A 16814-nucleotide genomic window follows, 5' to 3' on the forward strand; every position below is an offset into this window, starting at 1 on the left:
ATACACAGGCACCTCATTAGCAAGGCAGGGGGTAGGGGGGAATTCCTAGCAGGGAGTGGTGAGGGGAGGGGGAAAGCAGCCCACAGTCTCTGGAGCTCCAGCCAGGGAGCAGAGAGAAGGGGCCAGTTCTGCTGTGCAGCACAGAGCCCCACCCAGCCCAGAGAGCATGCTAGGATGCTGGGGCTGTTTGGCTTAACTTAAACCAGCAAGGGGTCTGGGACAGACATTGCATAAACTGGTTTGAGTCAAATCAGTTAAGTCTGATACTACATTCAACCAGGTACATTTCAGCTGGTTTATGTGCACCGAACATCTGTTCTGTTACCGGTTTAAACCAGTTTCTGATCACTTATACCAGTTTATGTGTAATGTCTGTCCCTAGCCACAATGTCTCTTTAGATTTTTAATTTAAGAAGTGCTCAGACACATTTAGTATGGCTTTGATTTGTAGCACACATTGCAGCACCTATACAGAGTAAAATTAACTCTACTTGTAGCAGTAACAGATGGTGTTGCCTTGTGGTATTTCTTAGACTGGTTCTACAGCTTGAACACTTGGGCTAATGCAGGGGTTTCAAACATGCACCCTGCAGACCAGATTCAGCCCATGGAGTCCTGTGATCTGGCCTGTGGGTCTTGGACTGACCCCATGCCTGCACTGTACCAGCCCTTAGTTTTGGATCTGGGGCCGGTCTGGACTGGGCCATGCCAGAGCCAGGGTGCAGGTCTGGTCCAGCAGAACAGTGCACACCCTATTCTGGCCTCCTGTGCTGCATGCAGTGTGCATCACCAGCCCAGCCTCATGCGCTGCATGCAGTATGCACTGGCCCCACTCTGGGGGCTTGTGGTTACATGCGGTGTGTGGTCTGGACCTGGCGCTCTGGGCATTGAGCACAGCACAGAAGGTTTGGGGTGCAGGCTGCATGTGGTGCCTCACAGGACTGCCTTGTGCACTGGCTCTGGTGCATGGTCTCAACTCAGTCCACAGACCAGCTCAGCAATGAGCTAGATGAGTCTGACATCCCTGGGCAAATGGGTATCACTGAAAAGTGTGTGCAGTTTTCAAGGTTAGGCTAATACTAGATGCTAATACTAGATGCTTCTAAAAATCCTAACTTCTGCCTTTAATTGTAATTTCCTTTTTAAATGCTTAATAAAGGAAAAAATGTATACATTTTGTTGGAACAGGCCAATTCACAGATCACAGTGACCAAGAATAATTGAATAGGGATCCCTGGTTAAAGTGACTTCTCTTAGAGAAGTGGAAGGAAAGTACCAAATAGCTTGCGTTCCTCTTAAGACTTTTGCTTTACTGTGAATGTGTTTCAGTGGGCTCACCCCTTTGGAAAAAAAGTATTCCCATCAGATTGATAAAATTTTAAGGCCAGGAGGGATGACTATGATTGTCAAAGCTAACACCCTGCATGGCAAAAGGTAAAGAACCTCATTCAGTAGCATAGATGCACATTGTGTAATTTAATATGATGTTAGCTTGCATTATTTTTATTATACTGTGATTAATATTTTCACAGACAATAGATATTAAATATTTAGAGACTTAGATAAAAAAGGGAATCTATGAATATCTTGTAGCCTCTGTAACTAGCAGGGAATAAACATCTGGTACCACAGTTACACTTGCTGCTTGCATTTGCAAGGATTGAAAGAAGTGACTATCTCTATCGGGGGAGGTGGGTCTAACCATTCTGCTGAAGATGCACTAAAACTTTGGAGGGAGAGAGAAGAGGTGGCAACTTCTTGTTTGACTAGACCCTTTTCTTACAGTGGAAGCCCTTTTACAGGGAAGTTTTAAGTTGGAAGGGGGAGGAGGGAAACATTTCTTCACTATAAAGCATTGTATTGAAAGAAAAAAGGGCTATGAACAGAAATCAAATGGTCTGTCTTACAGTTAGTACTCAGAATATCTACAGCTTTTTAGGAGAAGGAATTTCTGGTGGATGAGGTTTTACAGAAGTGGGGAAAGAAGGACTAGAGCAAATCTGGACTGTAAATTAAAAGGAGCTGTCTCAAATTTGAAGGTGGAGGAATGCAAAAATCGATAATATATTTTTATTCTTTTAGTGACTAGATTGTATTAGTGTTCCCATTAAGAAAGAAATGGAATCCTGTGAACCCAGGTTTCAACCTTTTCCCCAAAAGTTATTCACATATTTCAAAGTTGGTCACTATTTTAACAAGATGGAGTAACGTCAGAAGTTTGGATGGCCAGGACTCTTCTTTAGGGTGGGGAAGGAGCAGTGTGTAGACTTGTCAGTCTTGGGGCAGCCAGCTGGAGAATGTGAAATTGGGTCAGGTATAGCTTTCTTATTCTCACCTCAAATAGTGAGTTTTTTAATTGGCTTAACAGGAAGCAAAGTGCCACTTTAGCAGTTACTATGGAAACGTCATACTTTTGGTTTTTACTTGGTATAATATGACACCATTGACAAGAATGTGAAAACTGTAATGTATTCCTTCAAATATCAGGAAGGATTATTTCCTGTTTTTTTCTTTTATACAGCTCTTTCCAATATTTGACAGATTTTAAGTACATGCCAAACAGGAAGATGCTTTAGATGTTGCAGTCCACATAGGTTTTGGGCTTCTTCAGCCAGCCTGATCCCAAGTCATCAGAAACTGGGTTGGATGGGCAGGAAATTTAGTCTTTTATGTTACCACAGAGGAAAGGAATCGGTTACTATGCCACTCAGTGTTTCTGTAGAGTGGGGTTTAGTGGGGAGAAACAGCTTTTTACTAGCTATCCCTGGAGGTATGAAAGAGCTCTGGGTCTAGGACTTAATTTTTGGTTGTGTAAGGAAGATTCCCTGTCTTTAGCTTGTACCTGAACACTGTCTCTGAAGCTTCCTGAAACTGTTTCTTCTGGCCCTTGTCTATAATAGTGATACTTAACCCTTTCAGACTCAACCTACCTCTCAGAAAATCCCAACTCTTTCATTTGTTTTTATTGATTGTGGGAAAATAATAGAACAATTCTTCCATTGCAGAGAACTCAGAAAGACCAAAGCAAGTCAATGTTTTTGACACTGTGGAGTTGTATTTGAAATCTCTGGATTTATCGTGTGAGTTGTGTAGGTGTTTGCATACCTAACAGTGCTAATATTGCCTTAGAACTAGCACCCTGCAGCACCCTGATTGAGAATCACTAGTATAAAGCCATGACATCTGCACCATAACCCCAATAGGCAATGGTTTATGTTTCATGTTATCAGAGGCAGGAAGTGTCTAGATAAGCTTGTCAGAAGCACTTCCAACTTTGGACTAGTGGGGTGGGGAGGAGTTAGACTGCAACCCGGCACATCATCTTGTAGTGAAGAAAGAGACAGCAAAAAAAGGTGATTTCATGGGAGTGATGGAAACAGATGGGTTAGGGGAAAAGAGCGAAAAATGTGCTACAGTGGGGTAGAGGTAAATGAAGAGGGCAAGAAAATAGTTAATAAGAAGGTTTTGGTATAGGCAGGAATGAAGAAAATGAGGGAAGTTAAAACTCAGAGAGCAGTGGCACAGAGAAAATAAAAGCTATAGAAGAATAATAGAATAAGTACCTTCCAGCTGCCTAGGTCAAAATATCCACTTAATGGCAGAAATGTCAGAGATTGAATCCACTGATCTAAGTGAGACAAGGTTCTTTGGGTGAATCGGATATATTTTTTTTGGACAAACTGGCTAATAAACCAGCTGGTGTCTTTACTGTTCATTCCATCCAGGAAGAGCACACACAAATTGCAGATGCTTCCTCAACCTGACGAAGGGTATTTATACCCGAAAGCTTGCAAATCTCTGGATTTATCGCGTGTGAGTTGTGTAGGTGTTTGCATACCTAACAGTGCTAATATTGCCTTAGAACTAGCACCCTGCAGCACCCTGATTGAGAATCACTAGTATAAAGCCATGACATCTGCACCATAACCCCAATAGGCAATGGTGCCTATTGCCAACTATTTGAATTGGTCTAATAAAAGATATCAGATTTACCCAAAGAACCTTGTCTGCCTGTGTCCTCAGACGAGTGTGGCTACAACCTCATCTCATCTAAGTTAGTAACTTTTTAAAGGTAAAAGAAAAAGAATAAAAAACAAGTGATTCTGCAGCACTTCAAAGAAGATGGATGAAAATGAAACATTAAGAAATATTTTTGCATTTTTTAAAAATGCATATTTTTAATACCTAAAATAGTCCCTATTATGCACTTTCAGAACTCAGATTTAGGCTCATCATAAAGCTTCATCTAGCTTGTTTCTTTGAAATATGCGAATAGCATCTTCAAATAATAAGGTGATAGAGGCAAGCTTGAGGCATAACCAATTGTAAACCCATAACCAAATTCAACCATGCTCTCCTTCCCAGACCCAATTCTTATTGTTGGGATCTTGCACTGACTTGGTGCCCTTGCATTGCCACCAAAGAACGCGAGAACTGCCATACCAGATCAGAGTCAAATTCCATCAATCCAATGTCCTATCTCTAGTCCTGCACAGGACCAGATATTTAAGAGGAAGATGTCAGAACCCCACTCTAAAGAGATGTCAAATAATTTTACCTTCTTCCACTCAGTCCTATCTTAATCTTTAAGAGCTAGAGATTGGGTTGAGACCTGAAAGAACAGATTCAAATTCTAAAAAAATTTTTTTTCTTGTAAAGGCATTTTCTTCAGCTTTTAAATACTTTTGTGGGCCCTCTTCAGTTGTTTCCAACAACCTTTTTTAATATGGAGACACAAGAAGTTGATGCTATATTCCAGTATCTCTCTCACCAATAGTATATACAGAGATAAATGTGTTTCCTTCCTCCCGGTCATTACTCCCAGCTTATATATAGGGGACCACATTAATTTTTTTTCCGCACAGCATTGTACTGGGAGATTATGTTGAATTGCTTCTCCAGTGTGACCCCTGGCCCTTTTCAGAGTCCCTGATTTTAGTCTCCTGTTTTATAGTTGTGGCCTTCATTCCTTGTTAGTAGATGTATAACTTTATATTTATTTGCATCAAAACACAATTTTGGGATGGGGCCAAGTAATTCAAGATATTCAGTACGAGTTTCCTGTTCTCATAATTATTTTGTCAATCAACATTAATTACAGACTTTATCAGCAGTGATCTTATTTTTACATCCAGATTATTGTGGGAATTATTGAATAACGTTAGACCTAGTACTGATCCTAATGGGACTCTATTAGACATTCCCTGATTCAATGATGCTTCCTGTTGACGAATACTTTTTGAAATGTTTAAGATGGTTCTTAATCAATTCAACATGTGCTTGATTGATCCTTTAGAATGATTACATTTTCATTTAGATACCATGCAGCAAATGCCACCTGTGGCTTCCTGTACTATTTGTTATAATCTTCCTGAGCATCAGAGGGGTAAAATTATTGAGTTGTTCATCAGTTTCAATTTGGGTTACTGGCTTCTGAAATTCATACACTGTATTTACTTGAATCCAAGATAACTTTGAATTTAAGATGAATTTAGGGTGGAGCGGCTGTGGCTCCAACTGATCTCAAGCCTGTGTTGGGGATGGAGTCGCCTGACCCCTGCTTATACTTGAATCCAGGAGGGCTTCCCCTCCATGTTAAATGTGAAAAAGGTACATTGTGTCAGTTCATTCTGCTTTTGATAAGGAAAGCTTTATATAGAGGCATAGGAGGTGGCTCAAATGGATTCAGGAGGATAGATAGCTGTTGAACATTCATTTTACATTTGAAAGGTGACTATTCAGTGTATAAAGTTAGACTCTTTTTTTGTATTAATGAAAATGTAATGTTGCCTCTATTCATCATTAATTTTTTTCCTGCTTATTGTCAGTGAATAGAATTATTCTAAGCACAAGTGAGAATAAGTATCCAAACCAGCCCTTTAGTGCCTTACCGTTACTAACTGTGACACATTATCAGTCTTTTCTTGGGATCTGGAAACTTTCCAATAAGATTAAAAGTAGCAACTCACTTTTCTCACCAGAAGTTCAACCAATTTTAAAATTGTTTTGCAGTTGGATTTTTCTGTCCAAGATGATAGTAAATGTTGTCAGTCTAGTTACATGGTAAGGTAATGGGAAGATTTTTGTATGAATCAGGATTCCTTCACAGTAAGGACATCACTTATTTTGGTATTAACTAGGGATATACACTTAGATTGGAGCAAAATATTGGCAGGCATCATTGAGGAACATGTGTTCTATAAAGAGCATTTTCTTGCCCAGCCAGGTTTTCAGAGTTATGAAAGAGATGTCTTAGTGGGTGAACGTGTAAAAGGAAGGTTTGGGGAAAATGCAAGAGATGTTACATAGGTTTTTGGCAGCAGTGTACTAAAGGAAAGAAAGAGTACATACTTCCCCCCACAGATAAGCAGTCTGTTCTGCTTCATTTGGAGAATACTAGGGCACATTACAACAAAAAAAGTTTGTGAAGAAAGCAGCATTTACCCATTTGTGGTTTCTCTGTTTTTGGTTTCTCCCACCACCCCTTCAACCCAACTGGTTTTTTTTTTATATTCCTGTATTGTGAATATTATTTTTGTATTGCGCTTTTTCTTTTTTCCTTTATGTTCCTCCTTCTCTTCATTGTTACTGTACCTATCGTGCTGCTTTTCTTCTCTTTTCCTGTACATTGTTTCTATTCTTCCTTTCCATCACTTTCCTGCCTCTTACTTCTTTGTATTCTCTTAATCCCTTTTACGTTTCCCTCCATCATTTCTCCTCTCTTCCCCCTGCTTATGCTTGATGCAAGAAGGTCTGGGGAAATATAAGCATTGGCCCAATTCATACTGGCAAATGCCTGTATGTGGTATGAACTATATGGAAGAAATGTGAGTCTACATTTTGGGTTCCATTTAGTGTGAGGTAAGATTGAGAACTGATGAAGAAAGATTCACTTGGAAGATCTAAGTGGTGGGGGAGGAAGTCTAACAGCATGGAAGAGCTCTGCATGGTCCTTGAATTATAGTTCAATTGGCCAACTATGTCATTATGGACTGCTGTGATTGAGCTTAAACAAAATCTTGCCCCTTGAATTGCCATGAGGTGGGTCTGGTAGTAGAAGGGATTGGGAAAACTAGTTATATTAGGAAAACAAAATATTTTTAATGGATACAAACTTTCATGCTTCAGGTCACCAACAAACTCTTAAGAATTAGGAAAATTCACTGAGCATTCCATATGTGTACTGGAACTTACATCCGAAGGCCATGCCTGGACCTTCCTGAGGAGAGGTAAGCAGAGGCAAAGAGCAGTGAGGAGGTTTCTGCAGAAGGAACAGTGGTTCAGCCTGATCCACTGGTGCTGCCCTGGGCCATGTCATACCTTCCTGGGCCTTATCAGATCTCTTTGTGGGCCAGGTCTGGTTTGGGAATTGTAGGCTGCTGACCCTGGCTCTAAAATATTTGTGTTCCATTCCCATCTTGGCAATTTGAAAATATCCTTCACATTTTTGTATTCTGCTGTATTTGTCCATTGGATGGTACCATCTATCGAATTGTAGCAGCCTACAATTATATAAGAGGGGTATATCGGGACCTGGGAGAACAGCTTTTCACCAGAGCTTCCCAAGGGATGAAAAGGTCTAATGGCCATAAACTCTAGGAAGGCCAATTTAGATTAGACTTAAGAAAAAAAGTTCTTTATGGTGCGAGCATCCAGGGTCTGGAACAAACTCCCCCCAGAGGTGGTGCAAGGACCTACTTTGGACTCTTTCAAAAAACATGCGGATGTTTTTGTTGCTGGGGTCACTTGATCCCAGCTGACTTCCTGCCATTGGGGCGGGGGGCTGGACTCGATGATCTCACAAGGTTCCTTCCAGCCCCTAATGCAGGGGCGGGCAATTGGTTTGGGCAGAGGGCCGCTTACTGAGTTTCAGCAAGCCATCGAGGGCCGCATGACAGGCAGCCCAGGACAGATTAATATTAATTTTCTAAATTTTTTAGGGGCCCCGCGGGCCAGATAAGATGGCTTGGTAGGCCGCATTTTTCCTACCCCTGCCCTAATGTCTATGAAATCTATGAAATCTACTGGGTTTAACCTTTTCCAAATATTGGCTTATATTAAGTGGGTGAGGGGAATGGAATGAAAAATATACAGTATTTGAACATTACTGGCACACTTTAAGAAATATATGTGGTCACCAATGAATGGAAGGGAACAGAGTTGGCAGATAGATTGTCTCTGATGTGCATGCAAGTTCCACACATTGATATTTATTAAATTATGCATGCATGTAAGGAAAGTTGCTAAAGGAAAGTATGCTCAACATCTTTACTTATACAAGACAGCAGAGATTTGAGTTAACTCTGTATATTTCCTCCACAATGGCTTTAATTTTGAAATGTGACATTTGCAACAATGAAATTCTTGCCGTGTTTGTGGTTCTTGCATAAACATTGGAACAGTGGCATTTGCAGTATGAAAGGTGTATGTCTCTCCTAACTTGGATATAAGCCCTGTGAGATAGCAAAAGTTCATCCTCTGAATGTGACCTTTCCTAGTGAAAAGGGCATGGCAATACCTGCAAAGCTAAAAGTCACTTTATTTTAACTTCATCTTTATCATCTAAAATAACAAGACATGGAGCACTTCCCTCACTGAAGTAATCACATACACTAAGGTATTTTTATTTGGGGGTCAGTCCTGTGCCATCTGCTTTCTATGTTTACAATTCGATAGAATATAATTGGAATTTTTATTTCTGGCCATTGAAAAACTTATTACATCCAGTTGACTTTTGTTTACTATTTTCCTGATGTGATTTGAAATATGGAAAGTCAATGTTTAGTAAAAAGCTGGTATGGTAGCACACTAAAACATGAAGGGGGAGACCGTGGACTCCTCCCTAGTTCTTTTGCACAATGTGTGTAGCATAAAGATGTCGGGAATCTAGCATAAGAAGCTAACTGGGGATTTACCTACTGTGGGAGATTCCTGGGTAGTAAAGAGCCAACATAACTAAATTCTATGTTGCCACCTTGGATGCGACTAGAAAAAGGGAGCCATGGCTGAAACTTCCAAGGTCTAATTTGGCTCATTGAAACCCTGCAGATTTACTTAGTTTGTTCCAAGATCAGGATGAGTGTAGAAATTACTCCTTATCTCCCCAGTAAATAAATGGCTCCTTTGCATAGCTTTTCCCTTGGTTTCCTCACCCGCTGCTAGGACTTGTTAAGTGTAATTGAAGATTGATCCTGAAGCTTTTTGAAAGTATCCTAGAATATGACTCCAGGTTGTGATGTCACTGCTACAACAAACAAGTAATCTTGTTGTATTTTTACAAAGGCATCTTTGAAATATTTGAAATTACTGTGGTAACTGTGTTGATGCTATTGTTATATGTTCAAGTCTTGAACTGTCAAGGAATTATGAAATATTTTTATCCTGTGACATTTTAAATTAATCTCTCCATAGGGGAAGCCAGTGGGAACGCCAGATGCTGGTGCTTATTTCCGTGTGGTAACGGAGCATGAAGTGGCTGCTTTTTTTACTGCACCAACTGCAATTAGAGCAATCCGTCAACAGGACCCTGAGGCAGCCTTGGGAAAGCAGTACTCTTTGACAAGGTGAACTAAGGATATGTTGGAAATGGTTTGTTATAGAAACAGACTCGATAAACTGAAAATAGTATAGCGTCTGGAGCTTTGGACACCTGTACAAGTGGTAGACTATAAATTTACTCCTGATATTCTATACATGATGATACACTATCTTCGTGTATGTGTGTAAATATATGCAAGATGCACACAGAAAAACTGCATGAAAATATTAACAGTGCAAGATCAAGCACTCAAAAATGAATTAAAGATGCATGTACAACCTTAATTTTACTTTTGCAGTTATACAGTGTTGTACAGGTTTGAGCACACACTTGCATACTGTTAATGCACAGGATGTACAGTGTTTGCATACTGACCAGGCAGTCAATCTTTTGTTTTATCCTCATTGTTTAATATGTGGCTCCTTTATTAACAGTTCAGTATTTACTTAAATTTTGCTCTGAAGACAGAATTAGTCATTTTCCTCATGGGATTTTTTGCTTTGCTTGTCACTATGGTGTCTGCATGCTTCAAAACCACAAATTCTTTAATCTGCACAGAGCCCCCGTTAAGTTAGAGAGTGGTATTATCTAGACCATAGAGTGGGGAAGCTGAGGACAGAGAGATTATGGTTGAAATCTACCACTAATTTTGGAAACCACTTAGGATGTTATTTTTCAGTGTTCTTAACATAATATAGGTCCTTTTGAAAACTTTATAGATCAAAGCATAGCTCCCACTGACTTCAGCTACACCTGTGAGTGTTCAGGACTTCTGCAAATCATGACCTTAAAGGCCAAAGTGATGTACCCAGAAACTGAGGAACACAAATTAGTGACCACCTATGAAAACAGTAATTTTAAATATCTTGTCAAATATCAAACAGGACCTCTGACAGAATCCAGCTACCTAAGGCAAGTCCAATCCAGTGCAGGGGATCAGGTATTGGCTGTGTTGTGCCACTCCTTCCCTGTGCAGCACTCCCCTCCACTGAAGAAGAGCTTGCTGCTCCATTGTGTCTGTGCTTTCTTTACTGTAGAGGGGTCAGGCAACACTGAGAGCAACTGCAGGTAGCTGGCCTCTATGCAGGGAGAGACTTCCATTTGTAGCCACAGTCAGATTACAGGCTTCAGCCCATGTTGCCAGAAGGCTTCCAACTCCTGAGCCAAGAGAACATTCAGTTGTCTTAACTCTGACATCATCCTTTTTCCTAGCTCCACAGGAAGAAAGACAGGACACAAGAGGTATCCTGTCTTTAATCAGCCCATAACTGTCTTAAATCATCTGGGAATTAGTTTGCAATGAATTATGTGGCCCTCGGCATGAATCCTCCTTAATCACTTTCACCTGGTCTAAGGCATCTTCAGCCCATCCACATTGCAGACTTGGTCCCAGCCTGTTGTTGGGATCATACCATCCTCCCTCAAATAACATCTAATTGGTCTAGGGAAGGAGAGTTTATCTTGTCATTGCACTAAGTGTTAGGAATTCCAACCCCTGTTCCTCAGGCTTTTTAGGAGATCCTTTCTCTTAAACCTACTGAAAATGTGATTTTTATCAGGGAATTTGACCCACTATTGAATGAGTTTCTGCACTGTAGACCTACTGGAAACTAACCTGTCTCTACCCTATTCTCAATCCAGCCCAAGTTTCTAAGCAGGTAATGATTCCCTCCCTTTGATATTAGCCAAAAATATATCTGTTCAGTAACTGGGGAGGTGTAGCCCATTCTTCATTCTTGTATAACATGGCTATTCAATGCAATATTCTTGTATAGGTGATCACTGACCCTTCCTCATGGTGTGCAGATTTAGCCACTTACCAATTCCTCCCGATTTGCATCTGGTACCTCCAGAGAACAAGGCAGCTCCCTGTTGATCCTCTGCGTTTCAGACCATTTTGGAAATGCCTCTAGGAAGGGCTCTGTATCTTCGCTTAGTCCCTAATTGTCCTATGATTAAGGCAGTCGCCTTACAAAATCAGTCAATGTTTTCATGTAGGTATACAATACTATCAATTAGCTGCCAGAATCCAAGTCAAACATCAGCTGATTTCCTAGCATGCCCATTTTTCCATGCCGTATTGATTTCATCTTACTGCCAATGCTTAGCTTTGAACCTCCACATGAACAAGCTCCTTGCCTTTGAACCTAGTACCAAAAATTGTTTCTGCATATGCACACACCAGCTTGCTCCAGAAAATTGACCTGGTTCTCAACAAGGGGCATCATATGTACCTTGCAAGCAATGTCAAAGCCCAAACATCTTTCAGTTGCATTCTTAGCATGTGTTTGAGCCACAGTTGTCACCCCAGTCTGAACAAGTGGTCCAAAATTCCCATACAGGGAGCTCTACTACTGTTGTCTTGGTTTTTTTTCAAATTTAAAATTTAAACTTTTTTTTTAAACTGCCCTAAGGAATATGATGCTGAGCTAAATTAACTCCGGTTTTCACTGGTGTTGCTGGTGAAGAACTTGCACTAAATCCTTGATAATCTGAATAGCAATGGGTTATTAGGGATCTATTCTCAAATTTTGGCTTGAGACCACCCTCTAACAGCCTCCTTATTGAAAACTTCCAAAGATCTAATGCAGTGCTTGATGCCTGATAAGCACAGACAGAAGGTTTGTAAACTTTCCCTTGGCCTGCTCCCCCTTAACTCTGTGGGTATGCCTACACCACCATTTTTGTGCCATACCCAGCACCACCACTAAAGATTTAGGCAAATGTAACAATAGTATCAATACCATGTGATACTGATATGAGTGGTTACAATGAAGCATAGGTGAGTGAGACTAGCTCTGGGGATTATGCCTGGTATTGCTGTAGGGCAGTGTAACTGGCTCATGGCCACTGGGGTGGTCGTGATGCCTCCTGATGGCTGTGCGTTGCCTGCCTGGCTCAGGCTCTTATGTAGCTCTCCCTTGTTCACTCGCCTGTCATGCCTCATTCCTACTAGACATAGTGTAAGGAAGGCTGCCTTTGGGCTGTTGGAAAGAGCCTGAGTCTGTGCAAATCATTGGACCCCTCCTCTGGACTTTCTTTACCTCAGCTTGGCCCTCAAGCCTAATTAGGCCTTTTGTGGCTCACGTATGCCCCTGCAGGGCACCTGTAGCCTTAAGGGCAGATTGTGTGGCTCCAAGCCTTGCAAATGTTACTGTACTGTTAGTCACTCTGTAAGGGTCTTGGCCTTATCAGCCTGCTCCCTTTATGCTCTTGCTGGGCCCTTTAGCCCAGGCCCACCGTACAGGACCTGGTTTCTAGTCTGCAGCCTCCCTGCCTGTGGGTCCCCGACCATCTCAGTCCTTGGTTATGGTCATTCTTGGACCTTTGGCCCCTCCTGGGCTCTGACCCTGATCCTGGGCCAGTTGGGCCTACCCAGCTTGCCAAGCTCTGGCAGTCTCTGTCTAAAGCCCCTCGTGGGCTACTGGCTCTCTGAGTAAGCCTTGAGCCTGCCCCAGCAGCATAACTTTAAAATAAAATACTTATGCCCTCCAGCAGATGCCCAAACTGTCTCTGGGCTTAACATAAAATAGGGAATCCTTGCCTGCATAAACTGGTTTTTCTCTCTGCCCCAGGCAGCTTTCTCCTGTTCCCAGACATGCAGTTGCCCAATTTCCCAGTCCCAGTTTCACTGTGACTTCAGGAGCCCTGCTGCTGTCTTGCTAGGAGCTCCTCTTTTCCTGGCCCCCAGGACTGGATTGCCTGACCAGCTGAAGCCTTGGGCTTGTATAGTTCCAGCCCAGACTTCTCTTGGTCAGGTGACTCTTCAATTACCCCCCTCACCACCTGAAAACTGCCTCTCTGGCTGCTTTCTCTCTTACAGTAGGGTTACCATAATTTCCAGTTCCAAAAAATAGGACACCTGCCAGGGAGGGGGTGGAGTGGGATATATGATTGTATGTGGGGAGCAGTGATATGACAGTGCCCTGCTTCTGCCCATTCTATTGTCCCTCACTCTCAAGCCACAGCCCCCTGTTCCCTCTAACCCTGCAGGGTCTCCCAGCCACCATGCCCCTATGAGCAAGGGGTGGACCTAGTGCGGCTGGCTCGGCATAGAGCTTTCCACTGTCCCCAAAGGTCCCCCCTGCCCCCTTTCCCTGCTGGAGGGCCAGGCACCTCCCCCTTGTCCCCTTGCCCTGTTACAGCCCCAGCACCTGGACAGCTTCCCCCAGTGCCAGCAGGCACCCCCCCCACACACTCACCCATCCCCTCCACACACCCACACACAGACTCATATGCTCTTCCCCACTACCCCCAGCCCTCTGACAGTCCTCAAGTCCTGGCCCTTCCCCATAGACTTACCTGCATCCAGCTGCCAGGGCTCCCCCCACCACCCTACTTTGCTGCATGGTGGCCACAATTGCCCTTCCCCCAATCCCAAGGATCCCCTTGCTAGGGCAAGCTGGGAGGTGCCAGAAAAAACACTGATGCTGAGCAGAGCAAAATCCTGGACATTTGAATTTAAAAAAAAATGGCTGAACAGAGATCAGATAATACAAAAAGAGGACAGGTCCAGGAAAACCCGAACATATGGTAACCCAACTTAAACGAGCAGACACACCTTGGTGACCTGCTACAGACAGCTGAATTGTTTCACTTCTGGGATTTGACCCAGGCTGAGCAGGAGTGGATGGGTTGTGCCCCTCAGTGGAGCTTGTAGGCATGCGCAGAGGCAGTATAGATGAACCTTAAATGTTCATGGTTCTTTTAATCTCTGTACTAATTGGAGAGCAGTCATATGCCAAGGTTTCAAAGAGCAGCATTTGTTCAAGTGCCTTGCTGGCTCTCTGGGACAGGTCTCAAAATGAGTCCACCTGTAAGTGAGACAAAATGTCAGGTATGTCATCAATCCTGGGCACATGCTTAGCAGTAAAACAGATGTGGTAAGTCAGTTGCTGCTGGATGAAAGCCCTTGCCAATCTTGAACTGTATGTTAGTAACATATTGTAAACGCTAAAATGCCATTCACTTGTTTGTGAGCTCCTTGCTCCAAATAGTTACCTTCAATAAAATGGGAATGAGTGTTAAATGTCTTACTGTCTTTGTATTTCCTTAGTTTGTCCTGTCTGAGCATGCTGTGTCTCGGTTTTAAAAGCAAAATAACAAAAGCCCTGAAGCACTATGCCCCTTGATACACCTGAAGTTTTGAATCTGCCTCTAGAATCCATTCTGTTCTCCAAAAGAAACTCCTACTGGAGTGACTCAGAAATAGTTCCCATGCTCACTGTTTTATAATGATATGGCTTCACTTTCTCAGAGGTGGCAACTGGTAGTTAGATGTAAAATGTCTGCCTCGGGGCCACAGTCGGTGTACAAAGTTAAGATGAACAGTAATATCTTGTGGTTTATGCAGCATTGACTTCTTGGCTGCAATGTTCTTCTTGATAGATCACAAAAGTTGAAGTATTTTGGTTGGAGGATTCAAGAGGTACTAGCTTGGTTATCTTGTACAGTCTCTTAGCAGATCAGTTAAGTGAAAGCTCCTTCCATTCTAATATCTTCTAGTGCTACTTCCGGTATACTAACCAGAGTATAGAATGAGGTTGGCAGACCGCATACTCCTCTTATCATATCCTGCTTGAGAACTTCCTGTTTAGTGTTCCATGTGTTCTAAACAAGAATCTCAGACCACTGCCCATTCCAGCATCAGGCTTAATGTTTCAAGTAGGGAGGACAATCTAAACCATTCCATTATTGTCAAAATTAAAATTACCTTTGAAGTAAAAAGCAATAAGTTGAAAATTAAGAAAATGCTGGTTTAATGTCCTACTTTATTACAAGGGTAAAAGGCGGCTGTTTCTGTTGGGAAAAGGCAATATACAACTTCCCTACCCTGAGATTTTTTTGTTTTAAAGTACATAGAATAAACCAGAAATCCTACTGTGGATCATCAAATTGATGCTCACATGGGTTGTCAGCGAGGTTGGAATCTTTAGATCTATTGCACAGACCTCTGTCATTTGAGCTAATGGAATAGTCAGTAGCAATAGTATGTTGTCATACTTTGTGGATTAATGTTAGAAGGGTATATGGTAATTTGCCAGTGAGTGTTGCAGATATTTTACAGTTAGGGGAGTAATACGAGGGATTCTGAGTTTTATTCCAAGCTGTAGGAAATAAGCATGCTTTGGTAGGCACAGCCTTTTCTGCCTGTATCTCCTGATACACCCAAATTTGATCTTTTCTACCTCATCTCTTCTGATCTGTGCAATTTGGTCCTGTCTCTCTTCACCAGAGCAAATTGTTCACTCAGTCACTCAGGTTTCTTACCCTACTCCAGTCTGCTTGTCCAACCAATCATACTCTTTTCCAAGCTTTTCATGTACATGCCAAGGAAGGGCATCCAGTCTCCTTCCTTGGGGACTCAAACAATTCTGGTTTGCCCTTACACATCCTTACAGACTCCACATGGATTTCCCCACCACTGTTCTCAGTTCTCATCTGGACCAGCAACTTATTATTGTAACTGTCTTGCTTCCCCCTCCCCTATTTATTTATCTTTGGTTCCTAGACTTAGCTACTTTGTCCAGCCAGTTGCAGTCTGCCCCTTCCCTCAGCGTCTCTTCCAATTTCATTGTATGCCTCCATGTTTTTCTTTCAGAATCCCTTCCCCTATACTGGCTTCCATTCTTAGCTTTTCCATCCTCTTCCTTTGGTTTTGAGTTTCATCTCATCCTAGTCTCCTTGTATACCAGTCCCTGTCTCAGCAGACTTTATCTTCTAATCTGCTATTCTCTCTCCCTCCTACCCCATTCAACTTTTATCCCAGACTGCCTAGGTGCTAGAAGTGGGGATGGAGGCAGGGGACAGAATCCTGAATCCTTCCAACCCCTCCTCCCAAAAAAGAAAGAAAAAAAGAGGTATGCAGCTGGTATGGAAGATATTGGCCTAAATGGTTATAAAGTTTGGCAAAGTTTTATAAATGACCCAAAACCAGGTATTAAAATGGAAATTGTTTAGCAATCTTATATGATACTGGTGCTTCCCATTCCATCTAGTATCTGTGTTTATGTTTAAAGTAGAGCACCACCGATACAGCAGTCCCATATTGGATTGGCACTAATATAAGGAAAATTGACTGTATCGGCAATCAACTTTTTTTGGCTGATGTGACTGATAATGCCACTGATAAATGCACTGTGCATGCATGCAGCTGTAGTGCAGCACGCAAGCAGCCAGGAGTGCAGCTCAGCAGTGTGGAGAGGAGCTGGGTCTGGTTGGTAAGTCTGTTGTGAGGAAATGTGGGGGATGTGGGAAGGGGTTAAACTGTGCAAGG

General features: G+C 42.2%; 1 protein-coding gene across 3 annotated transcripts in view; it reads left to right on the forward strand.

The window, feature by feature from the left end:
• ACSS3 (acyl-CoA synthetase short-chain family member 3) overlaps positions 1–16814 on the forward strand; it is a 237747-nt gene that overhangs the window by 67335 nt on the left and 153598 nt on the right. For all 3 annotated transcript variants that reach the window (XM_019514799.1, XM_019514798.1, XM_019514797.1), the window contains one exon: positions 9412–9563. In XM_019514799.1, the coding sequence (XP_019370344.1) occupies positions 9412–9563 (152 nt within the window). The remainder of the gene's footprint in view (positions 1–9411; positions 9564–16814) is intronic.

This window comes from Gavialis gangeticus, unplaced genomic scaffold, assembly GCF_001723915.1.
Source record: "Gavialis gangeticus isolate Ggan-Ray unplaced genomic scaffold, GavGan_comp1, whole genome shotgun sequence".
NCBI lineage: Eukaryota > Metazoa > Chordata > Crocodylia > Gavialidae > Gavialis > Gavialis gangeticus.